Genomic DNA, 26,587 nt, shown 5'->3' on the forward strand with positions numbered 1-26,587 from the left:
AAAAAACATGGTGCCAGTGTTTGCTTCGGCAACGCATATACTAAAATTGGAACGATACAGAGAAGATTAGCATGGCCCCTGCGCAAGGATGACACGCAAATTCGTGAAGCGTTCCATATTTTTGGAAGTGGCGCTATGGCTCAAGCGGTAGGGCACTTGCCTTGAGCTGAAGAGCGCAGGGACAGTGCCCAAGCCCAGAGTTCAAGCCCCATGACGACAAAAAAAAAAATGGTGCCAGCCGGGTACCGGTGGCTCACACCTATAATTCTAGCTACTCAGGAGGCTGAGATCTGAGGATCACAGTTCAAAGCCAGACCAGGAAGGAAAGTCCATGAGACTCTTATCTCCAATAAACCACTAGAAAACTGGAAGTGGCACTGTGGCTCAAACAGTAGAGCTCTCACCTTGAGCTGAAGAACGGAGGGACAGCACCCAAGCCCAGAGTTCAAGCCTCACGACAAAAAAAATAAAAAAATAAAAACATGGTGCCTGAGTTGGGAATGTGGTTTAATGGTAGAGTGCTTGCTTAACATGCATGAAGTCCTGGGTTCAATTCCTTAATACCAAATAAACAGAAAAAGCCAAAAGTAGCGCTGTGGCTCAAGTAGTAGTAGAGTGCTATCCTTGAGCAAAAGAAGCTAAGGGACAGTGCCCAGGATCTGAGTTCAAGCCCCAGTACTGGCCAAAAAAAAACAAAAACAAAAACACCATGATTCCTGGCACCTAACTATGCAATAAATATGGCTGAAGCAATAAAAAGAAATTTGCCATTATGAAAGCGTTCGCATTTCCCCCAACTTAAATGTGTAAATATACTATATATCAATTCAAATCCTCCTTGGAATTCTGGGTTTTTGAGGGGCAGTACTGGGGCTTGAACTCAGGTTAGTTGAGAAAAAAAAGCTAAAGGACAGCACCTAGGCCCTGAGTTCAAGCCCCCTAATCCCCCCAGGTTCTCCCCCCCAACACACACCCACACAGAAAGCCTTGTTGGACTGTAGCTTTATAAACATCTAGTGAATAAGGATACCCCTACCTTGGGAGACATTGTAATTTAGCAACAGGGGATAAAACAACATCAAATATCTGCAATGTTTCAAAATAAACGGCAAAGATTTTGGTACATTGCTCAGGTTTCCCCACCTTGAAGTTGTCATCAATCATTGTAAGCACTATTACCTTGGGAACCTTTTCACCTCTTCTTTCATACTGATTTCGTTGTTGAATTTTCTCAGCAATTTCTTGGGCGATTTGACAAGTGGCATCATATGTGGAGAACCTGCACCAGAGTCATGCAGAGAGAAAATGTTTGAGATTCTTTAAAAGAATTTCTGAATGGCCCAAGTTTTTAATTCTAGTGACAAGTTCAAAAAGGCAGGGAGAAAAATAAAGAGAAGCATAATCACACTACACATTCCTGTGTGACAGGCACAATTCAGAAAACATAATTTCTGACAAGTCACTTAATCCACATGACAATGCCTTAAGTTGGACATCACTACCAACTCTATTTAGACACAAGCAAACCTGGCACACTTAGGCAGCACTTGCCTAAGAAACCAAATCGGTTGCCCCACAGCTTGGGTTCTAAACCACCTATGCCTGACAAAGCACTTGTTCCTTTGCAAAACCCTCAGAACCACCCCCCATCCCCAGAGGCCAGAACTTTATTAAGCACTATCCAAATATGCACAAACAAGATTCTGCAAAGTCTGTGCCTAAGTTAAGGATTTCTGGGGTTAAGAGATGGCAAAAATTAACATTGACCAAAGAACTTAGAGGAAGTGGGCCAGAGGGGGCCAATCTTGGACTGAGCACCAGGTTACAGCAGAAGGCTCAGAAAATACTGGAGAACAAGAAGAAAGGAGAACAACCTGTGTGGCCCACTGTCCTAACAAGAAACCCTGGTAGGAGAGGGCAGCTCATACAGGAGAGGTAAGTAGAAGTTACTCTTTCCACAAAGCCTGTAACAACAGTCTCAGGAAGTTAAGACTTATGGGAGAATTTGAGATCCATCTGTTTGTTGGGGTTTTTGTTGTTTGCTGAAGAGGACACTTGCAACACAGAAAGACCTTGAAGAGGTCATGTGAAATATTGAAGGTCACACGGCTGGGACAAACTCCTGTCTTGCCCCAATCCATTTCTCATTTTAGATCTAAAACAAAAGACAAAAAACTGGCTCACTGGGCACCAGTGAGTGTAATCCTAGCTACTCAGAAGGCTGTGATATGAGGATTATAGTTTGAAGCCAGCCTGGGTAGGAAGATTTCTTATCTTCAACTAACAGGTCTAAAAAGGCTTCCCCACACACATACAAAAAAAGCCAGAAGTGGAGCTGTGACTAAAGTGGTAGAGTGTTAGCCTTGAACAGAAAAGCTCAGGGATAACACCCAAGCCCTAAGTTCAAGCCCCAGGTCATTCTCACATACACATACACATATACACACACACAACTCTCTGGCCAGCCCCAAGTACACAAAGTAAATTAATAAGAGGTTTAACCTGGTCAGGGTTTATGCTACCTGCAATCTATAACAAAATTTGGGAATCACTGCCTTGAGATTACAGGCAATGTTATCAAGGTATCTAATATACAAGTGTCTAAAGTACTGGTTTTAGGAAAAACAAATATAAATAGCAATGGGAGAAATCAACAGAGTAGAAGCAGACAGCCAACAGATTTTTCTCAGGCTACTTAATTCCACACACACTCACCAATACTTACCATCTGCGAGGTATTAAACTAAAAGTCCTGGCCTAAAAAGTAGAAATAGCAAAAAAGAAATGCCAGAGATGTAATATTCCAAAAAACAATAGAAATTAAGAAATAATTTGGAATAAGGGGTAAAGAAAAAGCAATTGATTCATTTTTAGACCCAAGTGATTAAGACAATGGTGATGCCTCACATGCACAGACAGAGGAACTAGAAAAGAGACAAGTTTCCAGAACATGTGCTGGGGCTTTGTTCTCCTAGAAAAACATTGAATGCACAGTTAATATATGTGTAATATTTACTCATAAGAAAAATGTACCTGGAAAAGTGGGGTGGAAGGCAAGAGGCAAAATAAGGGCAGAATTTCAATAATTACAGAAACTGGGTGATGAGTATAAAAGGCTCATTTTAGTATTCTACTTCATAGATCTTTCACCTATGATTTAAAAAATTAAACAGACCACTGGCAGTGTGGCTCAAGTGATAGAGCACATACCTAACATGAGGTTTTGAGTTCAAACTCTAGTACAGCCAATAAACAAAAAAGAAAAAAATGCTACCAACATATTTTTTAAGTCCAACCAGAATATAAAACTATTGAGGTTTAGCACATTATTTTCTGGAAATATCATAACATCAACAAATAAAGGTACTCCCCAAACAAAGCTAACTTTATCCAAGAGCCAAGTTCACAGATGGGTACACAGCTGCTACTTCTATTAATCAGTAGGCTTACCAATTGCATTGAAAGAGCAGCAACTGCTCCACTCCATTTGTAAATGTTAGGATCCAAAGCAAGGAGGCATCATCAATCTCATTTTCAGCAGCAAAAAGTCAAAGCTATAAGAAACTGTTTCTTATGCTCTTTAAGTCTCAGTCTACATTCCTTTTTGTGGCAATGTCTCATGGAAGTATCAACTCAAAAGGCATGATACTAACAGGAAACCAAGTAAGCAAGAAAGCTTGGTGGGCATTTCATCCAGGTTTTATCCCTAATGAATTGCTGCTCTTTGTTCTGATTGGCCAGAACTTAGATTCACACTCTTGCATGGTTGGCTATGGTCAGAACTTAGATTCACAATCTTGTGTAATTGGCTGGCTTGAAAGGGGTTAAGAGTTTATATGAGCAATCAACTAAAACTGGGACACATGGCCAAAATTTGTCAGAAAAACAATTCGTATTCAACTGGTGCTCTATCACCTGAGCCACACCTTCAGCACCTTGAAAAATTATTCTAACACAATGTGGCTTAACTAAAATAGCTTCTTGTAAGATAGCAGTGCTTAAGCAACCATTTTGACAGTAAAAATTCCACCTTCCTAACCCACTATGTTGCTTTTTAACTGTCACATAGAAAGCACTTAGTCCAACAATTGAGAGTAACAGAAAAAGGTGCTTTTTCAATGTTAGCGGTGGAAAAGAGCTTTATGTTCTACTTTATGGGTAAATTGAGGGAGTTAGCTTCCAGGAAGTGGATAGCAACGAAACAAACTATCAAAGGCCTTAAAAAAAAAAAATCATCATAGGGCTGGGAAGTTGGCTCAGTGGTAAAGTGCTTGCCTCACATGCACGAGGCCCTAGGATCAATTCCTCAGCATTAGATAAGCAGAAAAAAGCCAGAAGCGGTGCTGTGGCTCAAGTGGTAGGGCGCAAGCCTTGAGCTGAAGAGCTGAGGGACAGTGCCCAGGCCCAGAGTTCAGGCCCCACGACCGACAAAAAAAAAAAATCATCATACCAGCCAGGTGTCAGTGGCTCACACCTGTAATCCTGGAGTGGAGCTATAGATCAAATGGCAGAGCACTAGCCTTGAGAAAAAAAAAAAAAAAGCTCAGAGGCAGTGCCTAGGCCCTGAGCTTAAACCCTAGGGCACACATACACAGTTATTTACAAATAATAAAAATGCTCCTGATTTTTCTTCTCCGCTGATACTCAAAAGATTGACTCATCTATCACAGTGTACACAAATGCCAAAACCAGGGGTGGAAGGAGGAGCACGAAGTTCGAGCTACAGATTGCTTAGATCCCAGAGTAACTCTTCACTTGGCTCTGAAGATCCACTCTTCCTCACACCCGGGTTGTCTGCAACTTTAAACAATGATAAACTGCATTAGGAAAAACAACCACCACCACAACCACCTAAGGCAGAAACTCCAAGGAGAACTTTCTGGAGAGAGGACACGGTTCTCGACGATTACACAAGGGAGTCAAGTCTGTTAGGTCGGGCAGTGTGTTCCTTGGAGGGTCGGGAACCTGAATCCAAGTACCCTCAGGAGCGGCTGTTGTTTGCTCCCCGCAGAGGCGGCGATCTTCGCGAGACAGACCCGACGCGGGACAGGGTGAAACCCGCTGGCGGCCAAGTCCCCTCATCTCCCCTCCCGGGGTCTCCAAGCGTGCTCACAGGCCCACGGCATCGACGTCCGGCTACGGACCCTGAGCCGTTCACCTCGAGCTCGGCCGGAGTCCCCAGCGGCCCGTTCCCGCCGGCCCCACACGTCGAGGGGGTCGGGGAAACGCCCCCCGGCCCCGACCCCCGAGGCACACACGCCCGGCGGCGCTCCGCTTCCAGTCAGGGCGGCCGGACGCGGCGGGGTCCTCCGCCCCCAGAAGGTCCCTCCGCCCCTCTCCACGCCTCCAGACGCTCAGCGCTTCTACCGCTGCCCGTCCTAGACCGTCAGACCCTCCCGCGTTCGGCCCTCAGCACGCCGCCGCCCTCGCCCGCAGCTCACCAGGGGTCCGGGGCCATCCTGCAGCCTCCGTCCGCCCGCCCGCTGCCCGGACACTTCCTGCTCGCAGCAGCTGACTACGGCGGCCCGCGGGGCTCAATCCCCGCCGTTCGCGCCTCTGCGCAAGCCTGAGTCCGGCATTGGTATGTGTGAGTCTGGCATTGGTATGTGTACCGTGACCTGTGCATTAGGGCCGGGGAACCGACAAATCATAAAATAATCAAAAAGAGCTCTCCTCTAGAGTACAGTAGGTTGAAACAATCCATTTCCAAGACACGAATTTGCTGGGCTCGTGGAAAGCAAAATGGTTGAACAGGATCTAAGCTCCAAAACCTCTTTGCTGGGCACGCTTCAAAACTTCTCTATTTCAGCTTCTTATATTTTACTCTGCTTCCTAAAACAACGCTGGACCGTGGCGATAGTTGCACATAGTATAAACTTACGGAAACTTTAAATGAATTTAACAAGATGTAAGTTATATCTCAATAAAGCTAAGAAAAACTTTTTAAATTGTTTTATTCGTCTTCAATCAATTCCAGTATATACTATTTCATACAGATGTCTACCCAACAGAAGCAATCTCTTTGTTTTATTTTTTAAAATCTCATTAGTTGCTTAATTATATAGTTTAAAACGCCAGAATTTACACTGAGGAGAGGCAAACATGTTCTGTGCATATAATGTCCGACCCCTCAAACATGCTTATAGAATAATAGAAATCAAGGAGACACACACACTTTGAAACAGAGAAGGGAAAGGAGAAAAGAAGAAAGAGAAAAGAGAAAGAAAAAGGGAAAGACAGAGCGAGAGAAAGAAAGAAAAACACAGCACCTGCCTTGGCAGGCGAGAACCTGGCACGCATGCGCGAGCGCCAGTTGCCATAACGACCCGGAGACGCTGCCCTGGCTGCCTGAAAGAGAAAGACTTGAGTCTCACCAAAATGGATAATCAAACTTCCCCTGAGACCGATTTCGCTGAGCTGGAACTTGATGCTGTGATCGGATTCAATGGTGAGACCTCACGTGCCCAAAGGGCGGGGTGATTTAGGACTCCCATGGACCGGTTGTACCTACTGGGACCAGTGATACACAACCGGATGGTCCCTGAAAGTCACTGCGGGACGGAGGCAGAGCCTTGAGCAGGGGCGAACCCTGAGGCAGCAGAAGCCTCCCTGCCTTGGGGTCTTGTAGAGTCTTCCGTTCCAATGAGCAAGAGTGGCTGTGACCCTTCTCCCTTAGACAACCCTCCTTAGCTCTGAGCCTCACACTGCCCTGGAGTTCCTCAGCCTGGGTAATCCCCAGATGCTGTCTGTGTTGGCCACCCTGGGCAAAATTTCCCTCCATAAATTTTTATTAGTCTTTTGTACAATTAAGAACTATATAATCCTAAAGAAAAACGAGATAGATCTAAGTGGAACAACAGGAAAGGATGCTTAAACGTAAGTGTAAAATACAATGTCAAACTGGGTATGGTTTGTCTATAAAGTGTGAGGGGGCGGAGAGGGAGAGACTGAGCAACAGTGAGAACACATGGAGATCAATGGATATTTACTGCCTGTCTGAATACCCTTCTGTTTGAGTACACAACACCGGTTAAGAGCCAGTTCTGTGGTCCCAGTTTGGGAAAAATGGAACCTAATACGCTCAGGTAGAGGGTCTCGCTCAGAACTTCTCTGTGCAGGGAGGGGTGCAGAGGTGCACAGAACCCTGGAAATCAAATGCTGCCTTGCCAGCCAAACAAGAAGAGATCCTTAAGCTGGTGGCTCACACCTAGCTACTCAGGAGGTTGAGATCTGGGGATCATGGAAGCCAGTGGGGGTAAGAAAGTCCGTGAGACTCCTATCTCCAATTAATCACAGCTCAAGTGGTAGAGTGCTAGCCTTGAGCAAAAAGGGTGAGATGGGGCTAGGAAGGTGGCTCAGTGGTAGAGCACTTGTCTTGCATGCATGAGGCCCTGGGTTCGATTCCTCAGCACCACATAAGCAGAAAAAAAAAGCCGGAAGTGGTGCTGTGGCTCAAGTGATAGAGCGCTAGCCTTGAGCTGAAGAGCTGAGGGACAGCGCCCAGGCCCAGAGTTCAGGCCCCAGGACTGGACCCCCCAAAAAAAAAAAAAAAGGTGAGATCCCAGGCCCAGAGTTCACAGGTCAAGCCCCAGGACTGGCAAAAGAAAGAAAAAAGAAAAGAGAGGAAAAGAGAAAAGGAGAGGAGAGAGAAAGAAGAGAGAGAGAGAGAGAGAAGGTAGGAAGGAAGAAAGGAAAGAAGGAAGGAAGGAGGGAGGGAGGGAAGGAAGAGAGGAAAAAAGAGAAAGAAAGGGAGAAAGAGAAAGAAAGAAGAGAGAAAAAAAGCAAGACAAAGACGAAGAAAAAAAGTTTCTTAGTTCAGTTTATTAAGCCCACCCACATTTCAAATATGCTTTTCTGAACTTCTATGAGCTACCTGTATTCCTTCCATGACATAACTTGTTTTCTTCTTCATCTTTCTCTTCTCCTCTCCTCTTCCTCCTTCATTCTTCTTATTTTTTCTTTTCTTCCTTCCTTCCTCTTTCTTTCTTTCTTTTTTCTTTTCTTTCTTTTTCTTTTTCTTTTTCCTTTTGTCTACCAGAGTTGACTTTTCTTTTTTGTAATTAACAATTCTAACTATTAAATACAAAGACTATAACTCTGAAGACATGTACACCTGCATGCTGACGTATACATTGGGCAGGTTATAGAACTTGGAGTGGGCTAGTGGCTCCCAGGGAACCCAGGCACTTCTGTGTATATGAAACATACAGTATGTACTTACATATTCAAGCTATCATTAGTATAGAACACTGTCTTCCAAAGCTATTCACTCTCCCAGCAAGCAGTTCCTTCATTCAATATTATCACAAATGTCTAATTTTAGCCATTATGATGGGGATGAGATTCTAGGAAAAACAAAACATGTATCTCACTCATTACTTGTCAAGAACATCATGTGTTAACTGGGTTTCCAATTTTCTTCATCATAAATTGCCCATTTCTATTCCTTTGCCCATTTTTTTCCTGTTAGTAAGTTCATGTTGTTGGTTTTTTTGTTTGTTTGTTTGTTGTCGGTTGTGGGGCTTGAACTCTGGGCCTGAGTGCCATCCCTCAGCTCTTCAGCTCAAGGCTAGCACTCTACCACTTGAGCCACAGTGCCACTTCTGGTTTTCTGGTGGTTTGTTGGAGATAAGAGTTTCATGGCCTTTCCTGCCTGGGCTGGCTTTGAACCTCGATCCTCAGATCTCAGCCTCCTGAGTAGCTAGGATTACAGGCATGAACCACTAGCACCCGGCTTTTTGTTGGTTTTTTAAATTGCTCTGTGGAAGGTCTTTGTATATTAAGTGTACTCTTTTTTTTTCCCAGTCCTGGGCCTTGAATTCTGGTCCTGGGCACTGTCCCTAAGCTCCTTTTGCTCAAAGCTAGCACTCTACTAGAGCTATAGCACTACTTCTGGCTTTTTTCTGTGATTAATAGGAAATAAGAGTCTCATGGACTTTCCTGTTCAAGGTGGCTTCCAAACTTGATCCTCAGATCTCAGACTCCTGAGTAGCTAGGATTCCAGGCATAAGCCACCAGTGCCTGGCTAAATGGTACTCTTTTGTGTTATGGCTATTACAGATAGCTTTTTCTGGGTTGTTTTTCTTTTCACTTTGTCTTCTGTAATTAAATTTTAATTTGTGTTTGTGTGTGTGTGTGTGTGTGTGTGTGTGTGTGTGTGTGTGTGTGTTGTGTGCCAGTAGTAGGTCTTGAACTCAGGGCCTGGGCACTGTCCCTTAGCTGAAGGCTTGTTCTCTACCACATAAGCCACAGCTCCACTTCTGGCTTTATTGTTGTTGTTGTTGTTAATTGGAGATAAGAGTCTTATGGACTTTCCTGGCTTTGCTGGCTTCAAACTTCAATCCTGAGGTCTCATCCTCTTGAGTAGGTAAGATTACAAGCAGCTGGCTTTTTATTAAAATTTAATAGAGGTTTTGTACATGGTTGTGAAAAAAAAGTCATTTCCTATATCTGTGTAAATAGTTAAGTCTTGAGGGTTTTTTTTTTCACATTTAGGCCTTTTAAACACTTGGAACATTCTTTGTGTGTGATGTGAAATAGAGACCTAATTTTATTTTTTCCATATGGATAACCATATGAATTTTTATAAGGGTCTTGCAACTAAGAAAATATATATTTAGTAAGAGTAGGATTTTCTAAAAGCAATATACTTTATTCTTGTAAGAAGTTACTTCATAAAAAAGGAATGCCCACAATTTCAATGAAAGGAAGCATTTCTTCAATAACTGCGTTCAGCTATATGAACAAAAGAATGTGTTTAGATATGGAAATGTCCAAGACATTTCCAGAGGAAGTAAAATATGGAAGAAAAAGTCACTTAATGGCTGGAAGCATGGCTTAGTGGTAGAATGTTTGTCTAGCATGCATGAACCCTGGGTTCGATTCCTCAATGCCACATAAACAGAAAAAGCCAGAAGTGGCACTATGGTTCAAGTGTTGAAGTGCTAGTCTTGAGTAAAAGAAGCTCAGGGACAGTGCCCAGGCCCTGAGTTCAAGCCCCAGGGCTGGCAAAATAAAAATTCAGTTAAGTACCAGAGTACTGGTGGACATAATGTGAAGTGAAATACACAAACAGGCACACGCACACCCATGCAACAAAGGCATGTGTTCTAATATGTGGAAGAGAAAAGTAAATTTTTTGGGATCAACTTTTGATCTTTCTTCTCCACACCCTCTTGAAGGGTATGGAGAAGAAAAGAATGGGGAGTGATTAACAGATACAGGAATGCGCCAAAATAGGAGGAGTAACTTTTAATGCTCTGCAGTATAGGGGACTAGAGATGGTTGACAACAACGCTGAATTTTATTTCACTTGTACTGGAGTTTGAACTCAGGGCATTGTGCTTGCTAGGTAAGCACTCTGCTACTTGAACTATGTCCCCAGACCTTTTCTGCTTTGGTTATTTTTGAAACAGTCTCTCCCTTTTTCCTTGGGGCAACTTGGACTACTATCTTCCTATTTATGCTTCCCACCATAGTTGAGATAACAGGTACAAGCTACTACACCCAGATGTTTCCATTCAGGTGGTGGACTGGCCTCTAACTGTGATTCTTCTGAGATCTACCTCCTAAGTAGCTAGGATTACAGGTATCAGTCACTATGTCAGGCTTTTGAATGTAGAAAGAAATGATACATGTCTAATGTTACACTAATCTGATCACTATATGTTGCATATATGTATCAAAATGTCATGCTGTACTGTGACATAGAGAAGGAAATAGCAACACACATTTAAAATACCCAGTTATAATATAATAAGAAATGTGTAAGAATTTCATGAAGAAAAGTTGGATATACTGCTATGGGGGGGGGGGGTCATAAAAGAGGACTTCATTGACAAGCATTCCTTATTTTCAGAATGGAGGCATAATATATTATTATGAAGTTATTGCTCCTGAAATTATATTGTATGATTAACACCATGTCACTAAAAATACAATCATGACTGCTTAAAGGAGTCAATCTGGCTTTAAAGTTTATATTGCAGATTAAACATGAGGAGTAACCACAATTTTTCTAATCTAAGATGATATTAACTATAGATAATAGTTAATAGTGATTTCATGTTCAAACATATCACAAAGTTTTGCCATAGGGGTGATTCTTGGCACAAATTTGGAGGATGGACACAAGGAAAGAGATCCCACTGTGAATGCTTCTAAGCTCTTCCAGGTCACCTAGTGGTCACTTAAAACTGAAACAATTAAAAATTCCCATCCAAAATGAGCACAGTGTCTCACGCCTATAATCCTAGCTCTCAGGAGGCTCAAATCAGGAAGATCATAGCCCAAACCAACCCAGGCAAAAAAAGTTCACAAGACCCTCTCTCAACCAATAGCTGGACATGTTGGTATGAGTCTATCATCCCAAGTATGCAGGAGGCTGAGCTCAGGAGGACTAGAGTTCCAGGCCAGCCCAGGCAATGAAAATTTGTGAAGCTCTATGTCAATGGAAGAAGAATGCAGTGGTGCATGTCTGCTGTCCCAGCTAGGAGGATAGTAGTAATCCAGGCATGGGCCTGGGCAGAGAGTGAAGATCCTATCTCAAAATACCCAGTGTGATGAAGGTCTGGAGTGTTGGCTCAGAACCCAAGATTACCAAAGAAAAATGTGTTTCAAGTCTTATTGACATAGACTTGACTAGTAAAAGATTGTAGAATCCAGGTATGGTGACACATAACTGTAATCCTAGATACAAAGGAGGCAGAAATTAGGAGAATTGTGGTTTAAGATCAATCCATCTAGGCATCTACCCTGAACAACAGGAACCAATATACAAGGACACATGCACCTCCGTGTTTATTGCAGCACTGTTCACAATAGCTAGGATATGGAAACAACCCAGATGCCCCACCACAGATGAATGGATCCAAAAATTGTGGTATCTATACACATTGGAATATTATGCAGCCATTAGAAATGACAAAATAATGGCATTTGCAGGGAAATGGATGGAGCTAGAAAAAATCAGGTTGAGCGAGGTAAGCCAAGAGCAAAGAGTCAAAAGGTACATGGTCTCCCTGATAAGTGGATGTTAAATCCAAAATGTTAGGTGCTATGACAAAATTAACAGGACTTAAGAAACAAAGAACTTCCACTCATCTGGTCGAACCACTACTAAATATCCCCATGCTGCTGGTCACATGTATGGTGCATATGTGTACACCGATATATGTTATAGACCGTGATAGACAATTTGCTCCAGGAAAGTTAGAATGAGCTTATGGCTTTAAATGAGCATCATTACTCCACAATACTGTGAAATTTGGGAAATTATGTAATCACTTACTCACAATTTAAAAAAAAAAGCATCAGAAAACTGGAAGTGACACGATGGCTCATGTGGTAGAGCATGAGCCTTGAGCTGAATTGTTCAGGGACAGCTCCCAGGCCTAGAGCTCAAGCCCCACGACTAACAAAAAAAGAGAGAGAGAGAGAGAGAGAGAGAGAGAGATCTTTCATGCAATTGTTTCTAACATATTTAAAAGATTATATCTTTGTTGCCTTGTATGTCCCTCCCCCATGGTACAACCCTTGCTTTCACTATATATGATGTTGGTATATGTGGAGGGGAAGGGAAAAAACAAATTGTAAAAGCAGGGATACAGGAGGACCCATTGCAACAATGAGATGTACAAGTCGTTACGTCGAAAAACGAACTTTACAATTTTGGTGGGGGAAGACGGGGGGGGGGGGGGGGGGGGGGGGGAGGGGGGAGGAGAAGATACGAAGGGACGGGAAGGGGAAAAGCAGGAGGCTACAATGTAGATAAGAAATGTGCTCATTATCTTACCCACATAATTGTAACCCCTCTGTACAATATTTTCACAATAAAAATATATTAAAAAAAAAAAGATCAATCCAGGCAAAGAGTTGAAACTCCTAAATCAACAAGCTAAGGGTTGTAGCATACCTATAATTTCTACTACATGGAAGACTCAGGTAGGAGGATTGTGGTCCAATGCTAGCTCCAGGATAGACCCTATCCAAAAATAACTAAGGCTAAAAAGGGGCAGGAGGTGTGGCTCAAGTGGAGTTTTGCTCCTGTCTAGTTAAGCATAAGGCCGTGAATTCAAAAGCCTTGAACCACAGAAAGTGTATAAAGCTGGGCACCAGTAGCTCACACCTATAATCAGCTACTCAGGAGGCTGACATTTGAGGATTACCATTCAAAGCTAGCCTGGGCAGGAAAGTTCATGGGACTCTAATCTCCAATTAACTACCAGAAAACCAGAAGTGGTGCTGTGACTCAAGTGGTAGAGCACTCTCCTTGATCTGAAGAGCTCAGTGGCAGCTCCCAGGCCCAGAGTTCAAGCCCCATGACCACCCCCCCAAAAAAGTATATAAAATATACAACTTCATATTTTGATATATGTGTACGGTGTGAAATTATTCCCACCATCAAAATAATGAACATGCCCACCTTGTGAAGTTATTGATTTTGTATATATGATAGGAATGCCAAAGATCAATTCTCTTAGCAAGTGAATAATGCAAATATAATTAATTGTAGCTGTATCTGTACAGTAGGTGTCCAAGACTTAGCATCTTGGATACCTAACTTTGTAATCCGTTCACCATCATCTCTGATTCTCCCCACCTGCAAACCCTGACGATCACCATTCTACTCTGCTTCTATGAATGTAGGATTTTTTTTTTAGTTCCCACAGGAGGGAGATTGTGCAGTATTGTCTTCTTGTGCCTGACTCATTTCTCATCTTCTAAAGGGTCATTTAAAAAACAGGCTAAGGATGCCAGGCTAGCTTTATAGCTAACCTTTAGCCTTTAACTATTTAGGAGGCTCAAATCTGATAATCATGGTTTGAAGCCAGCCTGGGAAGGAAAGTTCACAAGACTCTTATCTCCAATTAACTACCAAAAAAGCTGAATGTGGACAGGTGCCAGTGGCTCAAGCCTGTAATCCTAGCTACTCAAGAAGCTGAGATCTGAGGATTGTGGTTCAAAGCCAGCTAGAGCAGTTAAGTCCATGAGACTCTTATCGCCAAGTAACCACGAGAAAACCAGAAGTGATGCTATGGCTCAAAGTGGTAGAATGAGCAAAAGAGCTCAGGGAGCTGGGCACTGGTGGCTCACACTTGTAATTCTAGCTACTCAGGAGGCTGAGATCTGAGGATCATGGTTCAAAGCCAGTCCAGGCAGGAAAGTGAGGATAAGTGAGTCCCTTATCTTCAATTAACCACCAGAAAACCAGAAGTGGTGCTGTGGCTCAAGTGCAAGAGCATTTGCCTTGAGCTGAAGAGCTGAGGGATAGCACCCAGACTCACAACTGATTAAAAAAAAAGAGCTCAGGGACAGACCTAAGCCCTGAGTTCAAGCCCTATGACTAACCAGAATAAAAACTGAATGTGGTACTATGGCTAAAGTGGTAGAGCATCAACCTAGAGTAAAAACTTCAAGGACAGTACCCAGGCCGGAATTCAAGCCTCAAGACTGGCAAAGGAAGGAGAGGAGGAGGAGGAGGAGGAGGAGGAGGAGGAGGAGGAGGAGGAGGAGGAGGAGGAGGAGGAGGAGGAGGAAGAGGAGGAGGGGAGGAGGAGCAGGAGCAGGAGCAGGAGGAAAATAGAAATAGTAGCAGCTAAAGACCCTGAAAAGGTATTTCTAAAAGAGACATACAAATGGCTAACAGGTATATATGCTTTTTAAAAAGTGCACAACATCACTGATCATTAGCGAAATGCAAATCAAAACCACAATGAGCTATCACCTACCATCTGTTAGAATGGCTATCACCATACAAAAGATAGCAAGTTGTTGATGAGAATGTGGAAATGTGATGTGATCAGAATCCCTGCTGTTGGTGGGAATGAGTTGTTTTAGCCATTATAGAAAGCATTACAGAAAATAATTTTAAAAATTAAAATACAACTCCCATATGATCAAGAAACCCCGTATCTGCATATAGATCCAAAGGAAATGAAAGCAGCACCTTGAAGAGAAACTGATTACACTTTCATGTTCATTGCAATGTCATTCACAAACAGAAACAGCCTAAGTATTCCAAGAACAAAGAAATGGATTTATAAAACTAAACTCTCTCTCTCTTTCACACACACACACACACACACACACACACACACACACACACACACACACACGCACACACAAGTAATAATGTTTAGCCTTAAAAACAGAAGGGTAGCTACTCAGAAGGCTGGGATCTAAGAATCCTGGTTCGAAGCCTACCATGGTAGAAAGGCTATGAGGCTCTTATATCCAATTAACCAGCAAACCAAAGCAAACAAGCAAACAAAAAAACCTGAAATGGGGATGTGGCTCAAGTGGTAGAGCATTAGCCTTGAGAAGAAAAAGCCAAAGGAGAGCTGGAAGCCCTGAGTACAAGCCCCTGTAATAATAATTAATATTAATAATTAATAATAATATTAATTAGCTTATAATTATAATATATTATATTATATTAATAATAATAATTAAAAGCAAAACAAAGCAACAACAACAACAAAAAGAAGAGTGAGCTTGGAGGAGATTGTGCTAAGTAACAGAAGCCAGATTTTTTTTTTTTTAATTTGGTCCAGTCATGGGGCCTGAACTCTGGGCTTGGACGCTATCCCTCAGCTCTTCAGCTCAAGTCTAGCACTCTACCATTTGGGCCACAGCGCCACTTCCGGCTTTTTTTTTTTTTTTGCTTATGTGGTGCTGGGGAATTGAACCCAGGGCCTCATGCATGCAAGGCAAGTGCTCTACCACTGAGCCACCTTCCCAGCCCCCAGAAGCCAGATTTTATGTTCACAGGATGACCACTGAGCTGCTGATGGGCTCTATCTCCCCTTCTGCCTGTTTTCTCTCCCAAACAAGCTGCCTGTGCTAGAGCTCTCACACTTTTGAGGATTAGGAAAATTAGCCCTTAGAATAATCTTGTCTAAATCGGGCCTCCAGAACCAGCATCAGCATCCCTCGGAGCTTGCGGGAAGCACAGAATCTGAACACTACCCCAGACCTCAGACCAGAATCTGGACTTGACCAGGATCCCTTGGGATTGATACACAGCCAAGATGGACAAGTGATGTATAGGAAATAAAAATTAAGATTACCCGTTGCCCTGTACTTATTTTAATTGAACCAAAGTGTATTGCAGGTATTGTCTTTTGCACTCTGATTAAAAAATTACCAGCCATTTCTGTACCTGATTATAATGGTTGGTGTTGTATATGTATGTGTGTAACCTGAACTGGGGCTTGAATTTAGGGCCTTAGCTTTTATTTGCTTAAGGCTGACACTCGTACCCCTTGAGCCACAACTCCACTTCTGGCTTTTCTGGGGAATAAGAATCTTATGGATGGGCTGGGAAGGTGGCTCAGTGGTAGAGTGCTTGCCTTGCATGCCCGAGGCCCTGGGTTCAATTCCTCAGCACCACATAAGCAAAAAGAAAAAAGCCGGAAGTGGCTCTGTGGCTCAAGTGGTAGAGCGCTAGCCTTGAGCTGAAGAGCTGAGGGACAGTGCCCAGGCCCAGAGTTCAAGCCCCACAACCGGACCCAAAAAAAAAAAAAAAAAAGAATCTTATGGACTTTCCTGCCCCAGGGTGGCTTTGGGCTGTGATCTTCAGATCTTGGCCACCTGAGTAGCTAGGAGTCCAGGCTGTGAGTTACCAGAGCATGGTTTATAATTTTTTTCTTTTTTAAATCTCTCTTTTAGGACATGTTCCAGCAGGTCTCAAATGCCATCCAGACCAGGAGCATCTGATTTACCCCTTGGGCTGCACTGTCCTCATCCAGGCCATAAATACTAATGAGCAGAAGTTCCTCCATGGCCATGGCAACAATGTTTCTTGTATGACCATCTCCAAGAGTGGAAATTACATTGCTTCAGGCCAAGTCACTTTCATGGGCTTCAAGGTAAATGGAGTGAACATAGTTCATTGTTAAGTTTCTTTTTAGATGCTTTCCCAGAAGACCAGTGGCACCCCAGGATCTTAGCTTGGAGGCTATTGTGTTTTACCCTTCCTCCTCACCCTTTGATTTCTAAGTCATTTCTACTTCTATTGGCTGCTGGTGAGGAATCTGCTGTGTTTTATACTACACTGAAGCTTGGGACTGATAATATCTAAGAATAAAAGACTGTCTTTGTTGCTGTTTGTCATGTTTGTAGTACATAGGAGAGCCACTATTTTTGGAGCTATTATTCTGCTTATATGAAAGCTTATCAGTCATCTGACCATGTTTGTGTGTGTGCACGCGTGTGCACACCTGAGACTTGAACTCAGGGTCTAGGTGCTGTCTCTTAGCATTTTTACTCAAGTTTAGTGTTGTACTTGAGCCACAGCTCCATTTCTGGCTTTTTTGCTGGTTAAGAGATAAGAGTCTCATGGACTTTCCTTTCTAGACTGGGTTGGAACAGTGATCCTTAGATCCCAGCCTCCTGAATAGTTAGGATTCTAGGTGTAAACAGCAGCACCTCATCTGACAGTAGATTCTCGTTCCCAGGCAGATATTATCCTGTGGGATTATAAGAAGAATGAACTGATAGCTCGGCTGTCCCTTCACAAGGGCAAAATTGAAGCTCTTGCCTTTTCACCTAATGAGCTGTACTTGGTATCACTTGGAGGCCCAGATGATGGAAGGTAAGAAATTAAATCTGTTTAGCGTATTTCCAGAAGTGTCAGGTATCCTGGTCCCTCTAATGCCCTCTTTTGGCGTGGCTGTATTTGAGTGTGCAGTTCATGAAATGCCTATGAGAAAAGTACCACAAAAAAAGTGAGTGTCAGCCTGGCAATCTTCTAAGCTACTATTGATGCCTGGAGCCACCTTCAGTGTCTGATTTGATTGGCTTGGACTCTTGGACTTATAAAAGCTTCCCAGGTAATTCTAACCTATAGCTAAATTCAAGAACTGTTGTTCTAAAAGAAAGGATGATGAAGCCAATGGTGGTCATTTTCTAGCATTTCTAGAGCACTTGCTATGGGACAGCAATTGAACTGAGCATGATCACATGTCATGTCCTTTAAGCCACACAGCTTCTCCTTCAGGAGGAAGATGTTGATATCTAAAGGTGATTGAGGAGCTAAATTCACCAGCTGGTGACAGAGCTTGGTGATAAACCTTGGCAGTGTAATTCCACATTTTTACACTTGCCTTGTCAAGACATGAATGTTGACCTTGAGGGACTCAGTCAAATTTGGTAAGCTAAGAACAAAAACTAATGAATTGAAAGAAAAGTATATTGAAAGCATTATAGAAGCTGGTTGCTATTAGTTCATACCTAGCTGCTCAGGAGAGAGGCTGATTTCTGAAAATGACAGTTCAAAGCCAGTGTGCTCAGAAAAGTCCACATGACCTTTATCTCCAAATAACTAGCAAAGAACAGCTAGACTAGAGGCATGGGTCATGTAGTAGAGTACTACTAGCTTTGAATGAAAAAGCACAGTCAGCTGGGAGTTGGTGGGTCACACCTATAATCCTAGCTACTTAGAAGGCTGAAATCTGAGGATCACTGTTCAAAGCCAGCCCAGGCAGGAAAGTCCGTGAGACTCTTCTCTCTAATAAACCACCAGAAAACCAGACGTGGCACCATGGCTCAAGTGGTGGAGCACTCACCTTGAGCTGAAGAGCTCAGGGACAGCACCCACAACTAGAGTTCAAACCCCACGACCGACCAAAAAAAAAAAGAGAGAGAGAAAGAAAAAGCAGAGTAAGAGTGAGAGGCCCTGAATTCAAGATCCAGTACCCACATCTCCTCCCTGCCAAAAACAAAACAAAACAAAACCCCCAAAATGACAGTTCTATGATGGTGCACTGTTGTACTCTCAGCAATTAGGAGCATGGATTGTGAACTAGTGAGACCATATCTCAAAATGAATAAACAAATAATAAAAGCACTCTATTCGGGGGAAAAAATGCAACACTGCAGTTCAGTACATATTTCTAATATAGATGTTAAAGACACAGTCTATTGAAGAAAAATAGTGTATGAGGTTTGTGTAGCATTTTAAAATTATTGCCATTAATTTTTGTTAATACTAGGGCTTGAACTCTGGGTCTCATGCTGGCTTAGCTTGCTCACTTAACTGGCACTCTGCCTCTTATCCAGCCAGGCCTCTAGGCTGGATTTTTTGTCCCTCTATTACAATCTCCCCTCCCTGCAACACATCACCAAGGAAAACTCTTACAAGAGATGAATGGATGTTAAACTTCCATGTTTACATATTGTAGATGTCTTTATTTTAGCATCCAACTTGACTGACAAGTTCATTGATGTTTAGCCTCTTGTTTTCCTTGGAAGCTTTTAAAACATTTTACTTCCAGTACCATTGTACTTGAAAAGATGGATGTTGGGGGAGCACCAGTGTAATTTTTTTGTTGTTGTTGTTCAGTCGTAGAGCTTGACTCTGGGCCTGGGCACTGTCCCTGGGCTCTTCACCTGAAGGCAAACAGTCTACCACTCTGCCATAGTGCCACTTCCAGTTTCTGATAGTTTATTGGAGATAAGAGTCTCATGAACTTTCCTGCCGGGGCTAGCTTTGAACCATGATCCTCAGATCTCAGCCTTCTGAGTAGCTAGGATTACAGCTATGAGCCACTAGCATCCAGCTAACCAGTGTAATTTTTGTTCCCTTGTTGGTAACTTATTTTGTTTCATTGTTTGTTGTTTTTCTTTTCTGGAGTCACTGATGTCCTTGTTGATTATTTTGAAAGCCTGCATTTTTTGTTTTGTTTTGTTCCATTTGTTTTTCTTCTTGTCTTGACAGTGTGGTGGTGTGGAGCATAGCCAAGAAAGATGCCATCTGCGGCAGTCCAGCAGCTGGCCTCAATGTTGGGAATGCCACCACCATGGTCTTCTCCAGGTGCCGGGATGAAATGTTTGTTACTGCTGGAAAGTACGTCACAATCATCAGTCAGAAATCACAGATAATCTAGCTGTTTGCCCAGAAAACACGGTCATACCAGTTTGGGGACACATGCCTGTAGTCCTGGACCAATACTTTACATCATAATTTTCAGAATGTTTGTAGTCATTCAAATGTTTAGGGGACTGGGAATGTGGTTTAGTGGAAGAGTGCTTGCCTAGCATGCATGAAGCCCTGGGTTCAATTCCTCAGTACCACATAAACAGAAAAATCTGAAGTGGCGCTGTGGCTCAATTGGTTGAGTGCTAGCCTTGAGCAAAAGGAAGCTCAGGAACAGTGCCTAGGCCCTGAGTTCAAGCCCCAGGGCTGTCAACAAACAAATGTTTAGGCATTTTTCACTAAGGTTCTTGGAAAATGCTATGGTTCCTACTGCAAAGTTTCTGTAGATTCACTGAACTCAGGTTCTTTTTTTTGTTACTGAAAACGTGTGATTTCTAGTTTGGGCTTTTCAAGGAATTTGTATAGTTTGCGCAGATTCACTGACTCCTTGGAATTTCTCACTACCTGCTCTTGACTTTAGATGTCATGAAATGCTATTTTGCAAATGAACTGTGCCAGGAAGTTCAAATATTTAAATGATTAACCATATGACATCATTTCTAGTAGGATCGGCTTCAACCAGCTCAGGGTGATCAAGCTGAACCTCAGAACAGAGGCCTATATCCAACTAACAAAATAAATAACTGTCAATTAGATAGCTCCCTGATTGGCATTTGAGGAAAAGGTTACACACACATAAAAGACATAAAAGCGGCTGGTCAAAGGTAATGAGTTATCACACTTGATTGTTTACAGTCAGTTACAGATTGAACTCCTTGTTCTACATTCTTGGGATGCCTAGTGCAGCTCAAGTGGTAGAGCACTTTCCTAGCAAACCCAAAGTCCTTGGGGCTGGGAAGGTGGCTCAGTGGTAGAGCACTTGTCTTGCAATCCCAAAGTCCTGAGTTCAAACCCCACTACTGCCAAAAGGCATAAAAGCATCTTTGTTTCATGTCACATACAGGTTCAAATATAACAGCTTTGAAAATATAAGGTCAAAGTACATGTTTTTTTGGGTTTTTTTTTGGTGTTGGTTCTAGGGCTTGGATCTAGAGCCTCTCATTCTTGCTTGGCTATTTCTGCTTAAAACTGGTGTTCTACCATACCTCCACTTTTACTTTTTGCTGGTTAATTGGAGATAAGAGTCTCATGAACTTTTCTCTGGGGCTGGCTTGGAACAGAGATCCTTAGATCTCAGCCTCCCAAGTAGCTAGGATTACAGGCATGAACCACCAGCACCTGGCAAGAAATCCTGGTGATGTTTATTGTGATTTTTTGTTTTTGGCCAGTCCTGGGCTTGAACTCGGAGCCTGGGCACTGTCTCTGAGCTCCTTTTGCTTAACCACTTAAGTCACAGTGCCACTTCTAGCTTTTTCTGTGTATGTATTACTGAGGAATCCGACCCAGGGCTTCATGCATGCTAGGCAAGCACTCTACCACTAAGCCACATTCCCAGCCCTATTTTGATATTTTTATACAACTACTAAATCAGATTAACTCAACATCTAATTATTAAATACCAACCAGACATTTAGTCCTGTGTGAAGTGCTTCATTTAACTTTGACCTGCTTTGTCTTCCTTTTTCCTTCCTTTAAGACAGGTCTCTCTGTACAAGGTATTTTCCTTTAAAAATTTTCCATATAACTCAATATCTTTGTCCTCCTAACAAGCTTTCCTTACTCTCCGCTTTCTCGGCCTCCAGGAACTCTGTTCCTGTAAGTATGGCCCTTTAGATTCCACAAGAATGAGATCATTCAGTGTTTGTATTTCCATACAGGCTTGTCTCACTTAGCCTAAGTCCTCCGTGTTCATCCATATTGTCACCAATGACATGATTTACTTTCTTCTTAAGGCTGAAGAGTATTCCTTTGCAGATATATATATATATATATATATATATATATATATATATGTATATATATATATATATATATATATGTACCATATCTATCTATCACATTTGTGTGTGTGTGTGTGTGTGTGTGCTGATACTAAGGCTTGAACTCAGAGCCTCGGTGCTGTCCTCTAGTATTTTGCTGAAGGTTGGAGCTCTACCACTTGAGCCACAGCCCCACTTCTGGTTTTTTGGTGGTTAATTGGAGCTAAGAATCTCATGAATGTTCCTGCCTGGGCTGTCTACCAAGGTTGATTCTCGGTTCTCAGATTTCCCAGTAGGTAGGCTTACAGGCCTGAGCCACTGGCTGGCAGCTATACCACATTTTCTTTATCTATTTATCTACTGATGGACACTCAGACTGTATATATTGTGTGATGTGATGACTACAGTTAACATAGGTGTCATATATATAATATATAATATATAATATATGTAATAGTACATTGCAAATTAATAAGCATTCTTAAAACCAAAAGAGAAGTATATATGGTAATGTATATGTTTAGCATCTGGACCTTAGCTCTTTCACAATGTCAACAACTATCAAAAAAAAAATATATGGTATTTCTGGCAAATATCTATATATACATATATACATATGTATACATACATATATATATATGTGTGTATATATATATATATATATACAAACCAGAGTTCATTCTTGTTCTCCTTTCTGACAAGTACATATATATGTGTGTGTGTGTGTGTGTGTATGGCAAGTACATATGTGTGTGTGTGTGTGTGTGTGTGTGTGTGTGTGTGTGTGTGTGTGGTGTGTGTATATATATCTACTTGCCAGAAAGGAGGAGAACAAGAATGAACTCTGGTTTGCTCTGTATTTGTTTCCTTGATTCTACACAGTACAACCTCAAGGTAGATAGCTAAGTGCGAATTCCTAGTTTGCTTCATCTCATTTGGAGAATGAGGATCATAAAAACCTGTCTCACAGCTGTCATGCAGACTTAATAGAAGATCCTAAGTAGAGAGTAGGCCATAAAAATACCCTAAAAAAAAGAGAGATTTGGTTCTTTTTCTTCTAGCTTCTCCTTGGAGAGAATACAGAAAAATATAAAACAGATGTGAAGTGATCATTAAATAAATATCCACCTAATTATGATTTTTCTTTATAGTGGAACAATTCGAGTGTGGGAACTGGATCTCCCAAATAGAAAAATCCGGCCTACAGAGTGCCAGACAGGACAGTTGAAAAGAATAGTTATGAGTATTTCCGTAAGTGTCCCTTTAAGTATCATGTGAAGTAACTATTAGTTCCTGTTAACAGTTCTGATGGAGGGGTGTGTGTGTGTGTGTATGCATGTGTGGGTGTACAAATGTGGATGACAAGATTCAGATGGGAGGGACTTCATTTCTGGGACTTTCTTCAGGGGAGGAGGAGAAACTGTTTCAGGTCCTGTATCAACAGGGACCTGAGCTGTCACCAGACACCCAAACCCTGCCTCACCCAGTGGAAGTGATGTAGACAGGTGGCATTCAGACACAGTGACACATCTCTATGCCACCAATGTTGATTACAGTACTGGAAATAAGGTTCTGATAGTAAAATTCATTGTTTAAATATGTTTCTCCCATAAAGAGAAATTGTTCATATGTTTTGAATGTGGATTCATATCTTGTGACTTCATTCTCCATGGATCTATTCCTCTTATTTAAGTCAGCGTTTGTTTTTTGTTTTTTATTTTTTTGTCAGTTGTGGGGCTTGAACTCTGGGCCTGGGCACTGTCCCTGAGCTCTTCAGCTCCAGGTGAGAGCTCAACTTGAGCCACAGCACAACCTCTGGTTTTCTTGTGGTTAATTGGACTTTCCTGCCCGTGATGTCTTTGAACTGTGATCCTCAGATCTCAGCCTCCTGAGTAGCTAGGATTACAGGTGTGAGCCACTGGTGCCTGGCTTAATTCATAGTCTTTTTATGAATTAGACGTTGGAAACTTATGAAGTGAAGCAAATTATAGCTGTGTGTGTGTGTGTGTGTGTGTGTGTGTGTGTGTGTGTGTGTGAGCACACCAGTTCTGGGACTTGAATTCAAGGCCTGGGCACTGTCCTTGAACTTTTTGCTCAAGGCTATCACTTGAACCACATCTCTACTTCCTTTTGGTGGTTAGTTGGAGATCAGAGTGTCATGGAATTTCCTGCCAGGGTTGGTTTGAACCATGATTATGGGAATGAGCCACCAGCGCCTGGCTATAGCCTCTTTGAAGGAGTACACTTTCATCCTAGGAGCACTAGTGTCTCAGGGGTAGACACGAGGCAGATTGTACATGCTATTATCAGACCAAAATAGATGTCAAGTGAATTGCACAGGTCAACTGGAGACTAATATTTCTTCCAGGTTTATATTTGGCAAGGATACTGCTCCCTCCAGAGCAGTTCTTAACTGTCTTTGAGTCTGGGAAGATGGACCTCACTATGAGCATCTTGTTAGTCCTCACAGGGTTTCAAAGGACTCTTATCCTCTCTCTGATCATGTTTCCAGGTTTCTGTTTCTCTATTCCCAGATGGCAGATGATGACAGCTTTTTCTACGTTGGTACCACAACTGGAGATGTTCTAAAAGTGAATCCCAAGACCAAATTGATGGCAGACACTGGGCCTAAGAAGGACAAGTACAGTTTGGTGAGTGGAGACCCTCACAATATCCTTTGCCCTCCACCAGTAGCACAGACTTTCATTCAGAAAAAGTAGAGTTGCCAAGTGCTGGTGGCTCACGCCTGTAATCTTAACTATTCAGGAGGTTAAAATCTGAGGCTTGAGGGGCTGGGAAGGTGGCTCAGTGGTAGAGCGCTTGCCTTGCATGCTTGAGGCCCTGGGTTCGATTCCTCAGCACCACATAAGCAAAAAGAAAAAAGCCAGAAGTAGCACTGTGGCTCAAGTGGTAGAGCGCTAGCCTTGAGCTGAAGGGCTGAAGGACAGCGCCCAGGCCCAGAGTTCAGGCCCCACGACTGGACCCCAAAAAAATAAAAGAATCTGAGGCTTGAGGTTTAAAAGCCAGGCCAGGAAGATGAATTGTGAGACTCTTAACTCTAATTAACCACCAAAAATCTGGAAATGAAATGGTGGCTCAAGTGATAGAGAACCAGCCTTGAGTAAAAAGGTAGGGCAAAAGTGCCAGGCTGCCTTAGAACTGGCATAAAAAAATTAAAACAAAAAAGAGTATAGAAGTGAGGTGTCAGTGGCTCAGGCCTGTAATCCTAGCTACTCAAGGAACTGAGATCTGAGGAACACAGTTGGAAGACAGCCTGGGTAGGAAAAATCTGTGAGCCTCTTATCTCCAATTAATCACCCCAAAAGAGCCAGACATGTAGAGCTGAGGCTCAAGTGGTACAGTGCTAGCCTTGGGCACAAAAGCTCAGGGATAGCACCCAGTCCCTGAGTTTAAGCCCCAGGACACAGACACAGACACAGACACAGACACACACACACACACACACACACACACACACACACACACACACTACAGAAAAAAATGCTCACAAATTAGTGATATTCCCAAAGCTACATCTGTATTTGCAAAGGGTTCTGGATAGTTCTTCAAGCTGGCTTCTCTGGTTACTTCTAAGGCAATACCATTGCTGGGTATCTGGGTATCCTTAGATATGGACTCAGCACCTGAACTAATTTTACTTTTTCAAAGCACAAGAGCTGTTGCTTCAGGATTTGGATCCTTATTTGTCATTTGTCATTTGTCTCAGCCCAGTTGAGGGGCGCCCTTTTATCTTATAGATCATACATATACATATACATTTTGGTGGTGGTGGCCATGGGGATTGAACTCTGGGCCTGGGCACTGTCCCTGAGCTCTTCAGCTCAAGGTGAGCACTCTACCACTTGAGCCACAGCACCACTTCTGGTTTTCTGGTGGTTAATTGGAGATATACATTTTTTTGTACTGTAATAATAAGATCTTGGGTTTTAGCCTCAACAGATAAGTCATGAATGAGACCTAAAAATAGTCAATTCTTCATATTTGCAAAATTTCTAACAACTCTGGTTAAAAATCCAGTTAATAGCTGGGCATGGTGGCTCACGCCTATAATCCTAGCTACTCAGGAGGCTGAGATCTGAGGATCATGATTCAAAACCAGCCCAGGCAGGAAAGGCCATGAGACTCTTTATCTCCAATAAACCACTCAGAAAATCAAGAGTGGTGCTATGGCTCAAGTGGTAGAGCACTAGTCTTGAGCTGAAGAGCTGAGGGATAGCACCTAGGCCCAGAGTTCAAGCCCCATGACCAAGAAAAAAAAATCCAGTTAATAATGTTGAATTAAAACCAAAATAAAATATTCACCATCAAATAATGATGTTTTATAATAAGTGCTATTATTCCCAGCACCCCAGAACATCTCAAGAGCTGTTTCTACTAAACTTTGAATTTGAAAGTTTGTGCTAGGCTCTGCTGCTGTCTATTTCACTTCGGATAACAGAGCAGATGGTTCTATCTCCTCAACAGATATTCTCAAGAAACTTTGAAATGTAGTACTGTGCTCTTGGGGAAATGTCAGAATTTTCCTAATCATATGATTATTTAATATTCATGCTTTTAGCTTGAATACAAGATCTGTATGAAGAAACTACAAAACTCTAATGAAAGAAATAAAAGAAGAATAAATAACGGGGTGTGGCAGTTCAAGCCTGTAATTCTAGCTATTCATGAGGTCTGGAGAATAGTGGTTACAGGCATTCCCAGGGGAAAAAAAATGTCCATGAGATTCCATCACAATGGTGTGGAGGTGTTTATCTGTCATCCCAGCCAT

The 26,587-nt window shown here is 42.4% G+C and overlaps 2 protein-coding genes and 1 non-coding gene across 4 annotated transcripts in view; 2 read left to right on the forward strand and 1 right to left on the reverse strand.

Moving 5' to 3' along the window:
- The window catches only part of Stx8 (syntaxin 8), a 252,024-nt gene extending 246,486 nt beyond the window's left edge, over nucleotides 1-5,538 (reverse strand). The window contains exons 1-2 of one of the 2 annotated variants that reach the window (XM_042692741.1): nucleotides 5,442-5,538; nucleotides 1,180-1,279 (exon numbers count right to left, since the gene is read on the reverse strand). In XM_042692741.1, the coding sequence (XP_042548675.1) occupies nucleotides 1,180-1,279; nucleotides 5,442-5,458 (117 nt within the window). In that variant the 5' untranslated portion in view covers nucleotides 5,459-5,538. The remainder of the gene's footprint in view (nucleotides 1-1,179; nucleotides 1,280-5,441) is intronic. The other variant, XM_042692750.1, reaches the window with a different exon arrangement.
- LOC122120475 lies at nucleotides 17-123 on the forward strand. Its single transcript, XR_006149703.1, has one exon. It is a non-coding gene; the product is annotated as a U6 spliceosomal RNA (small nuclear RNA).
- Nucleotides 5,539-6,378: 840 nt separating the features above from the next.
- Cfap52 (cilia and flagella associated protein 52) overlaps nucleotides 6,379-26,587 on the forward strand; it is a 38,126-nt gene continuing 17,917 nt past the window's right edge. Inside the window, exons 1-6 of the mRNA XM_042694545.1 lie at nucleotides 6,379-6,448; nucleotides 16,672-16,871; nucleotides 17,460-17,596; nucleotides 19,721-19,849; nucleotides 22,950-23,049; nucleotides 24,333-24,449. Of these exons, the coding sequence (XP_042550479.1) occupies nucleotides 6,379-6,448; nucleotides 16,672-16,871; nucleotides 17,460-17,596; nucleotides 19,721-19,849; nucleotides 22,950-23,049; nucleotides 24,333-24,449 (753 nt within the window). The remainder of the gene's footprint in view (nucleotides 6,449-16,671; nucleotides 16,872-17,459; nucleotides 17,597-19,720; nucleotides 19,850-22,949; nucleotides 23,050-24,332; nucleotides 24,450-26,587) is intronic.

This window comes from Dipodomys spectabilis, unplaced genomic scaffold (genome assembly GCF_019054845.1).
Source record: "Dipodomys spectabilis isolate Male_0828 unplaced genomic scaffold, ASM1905484v1 ptg000004l, whole genome shotgun sequence".
NCBI lineage: Eukaryota > Metazoa > Chordata > Mammalia > Rodentia > Heteromyidae > Dipodomys > Dipodomys spectabilis.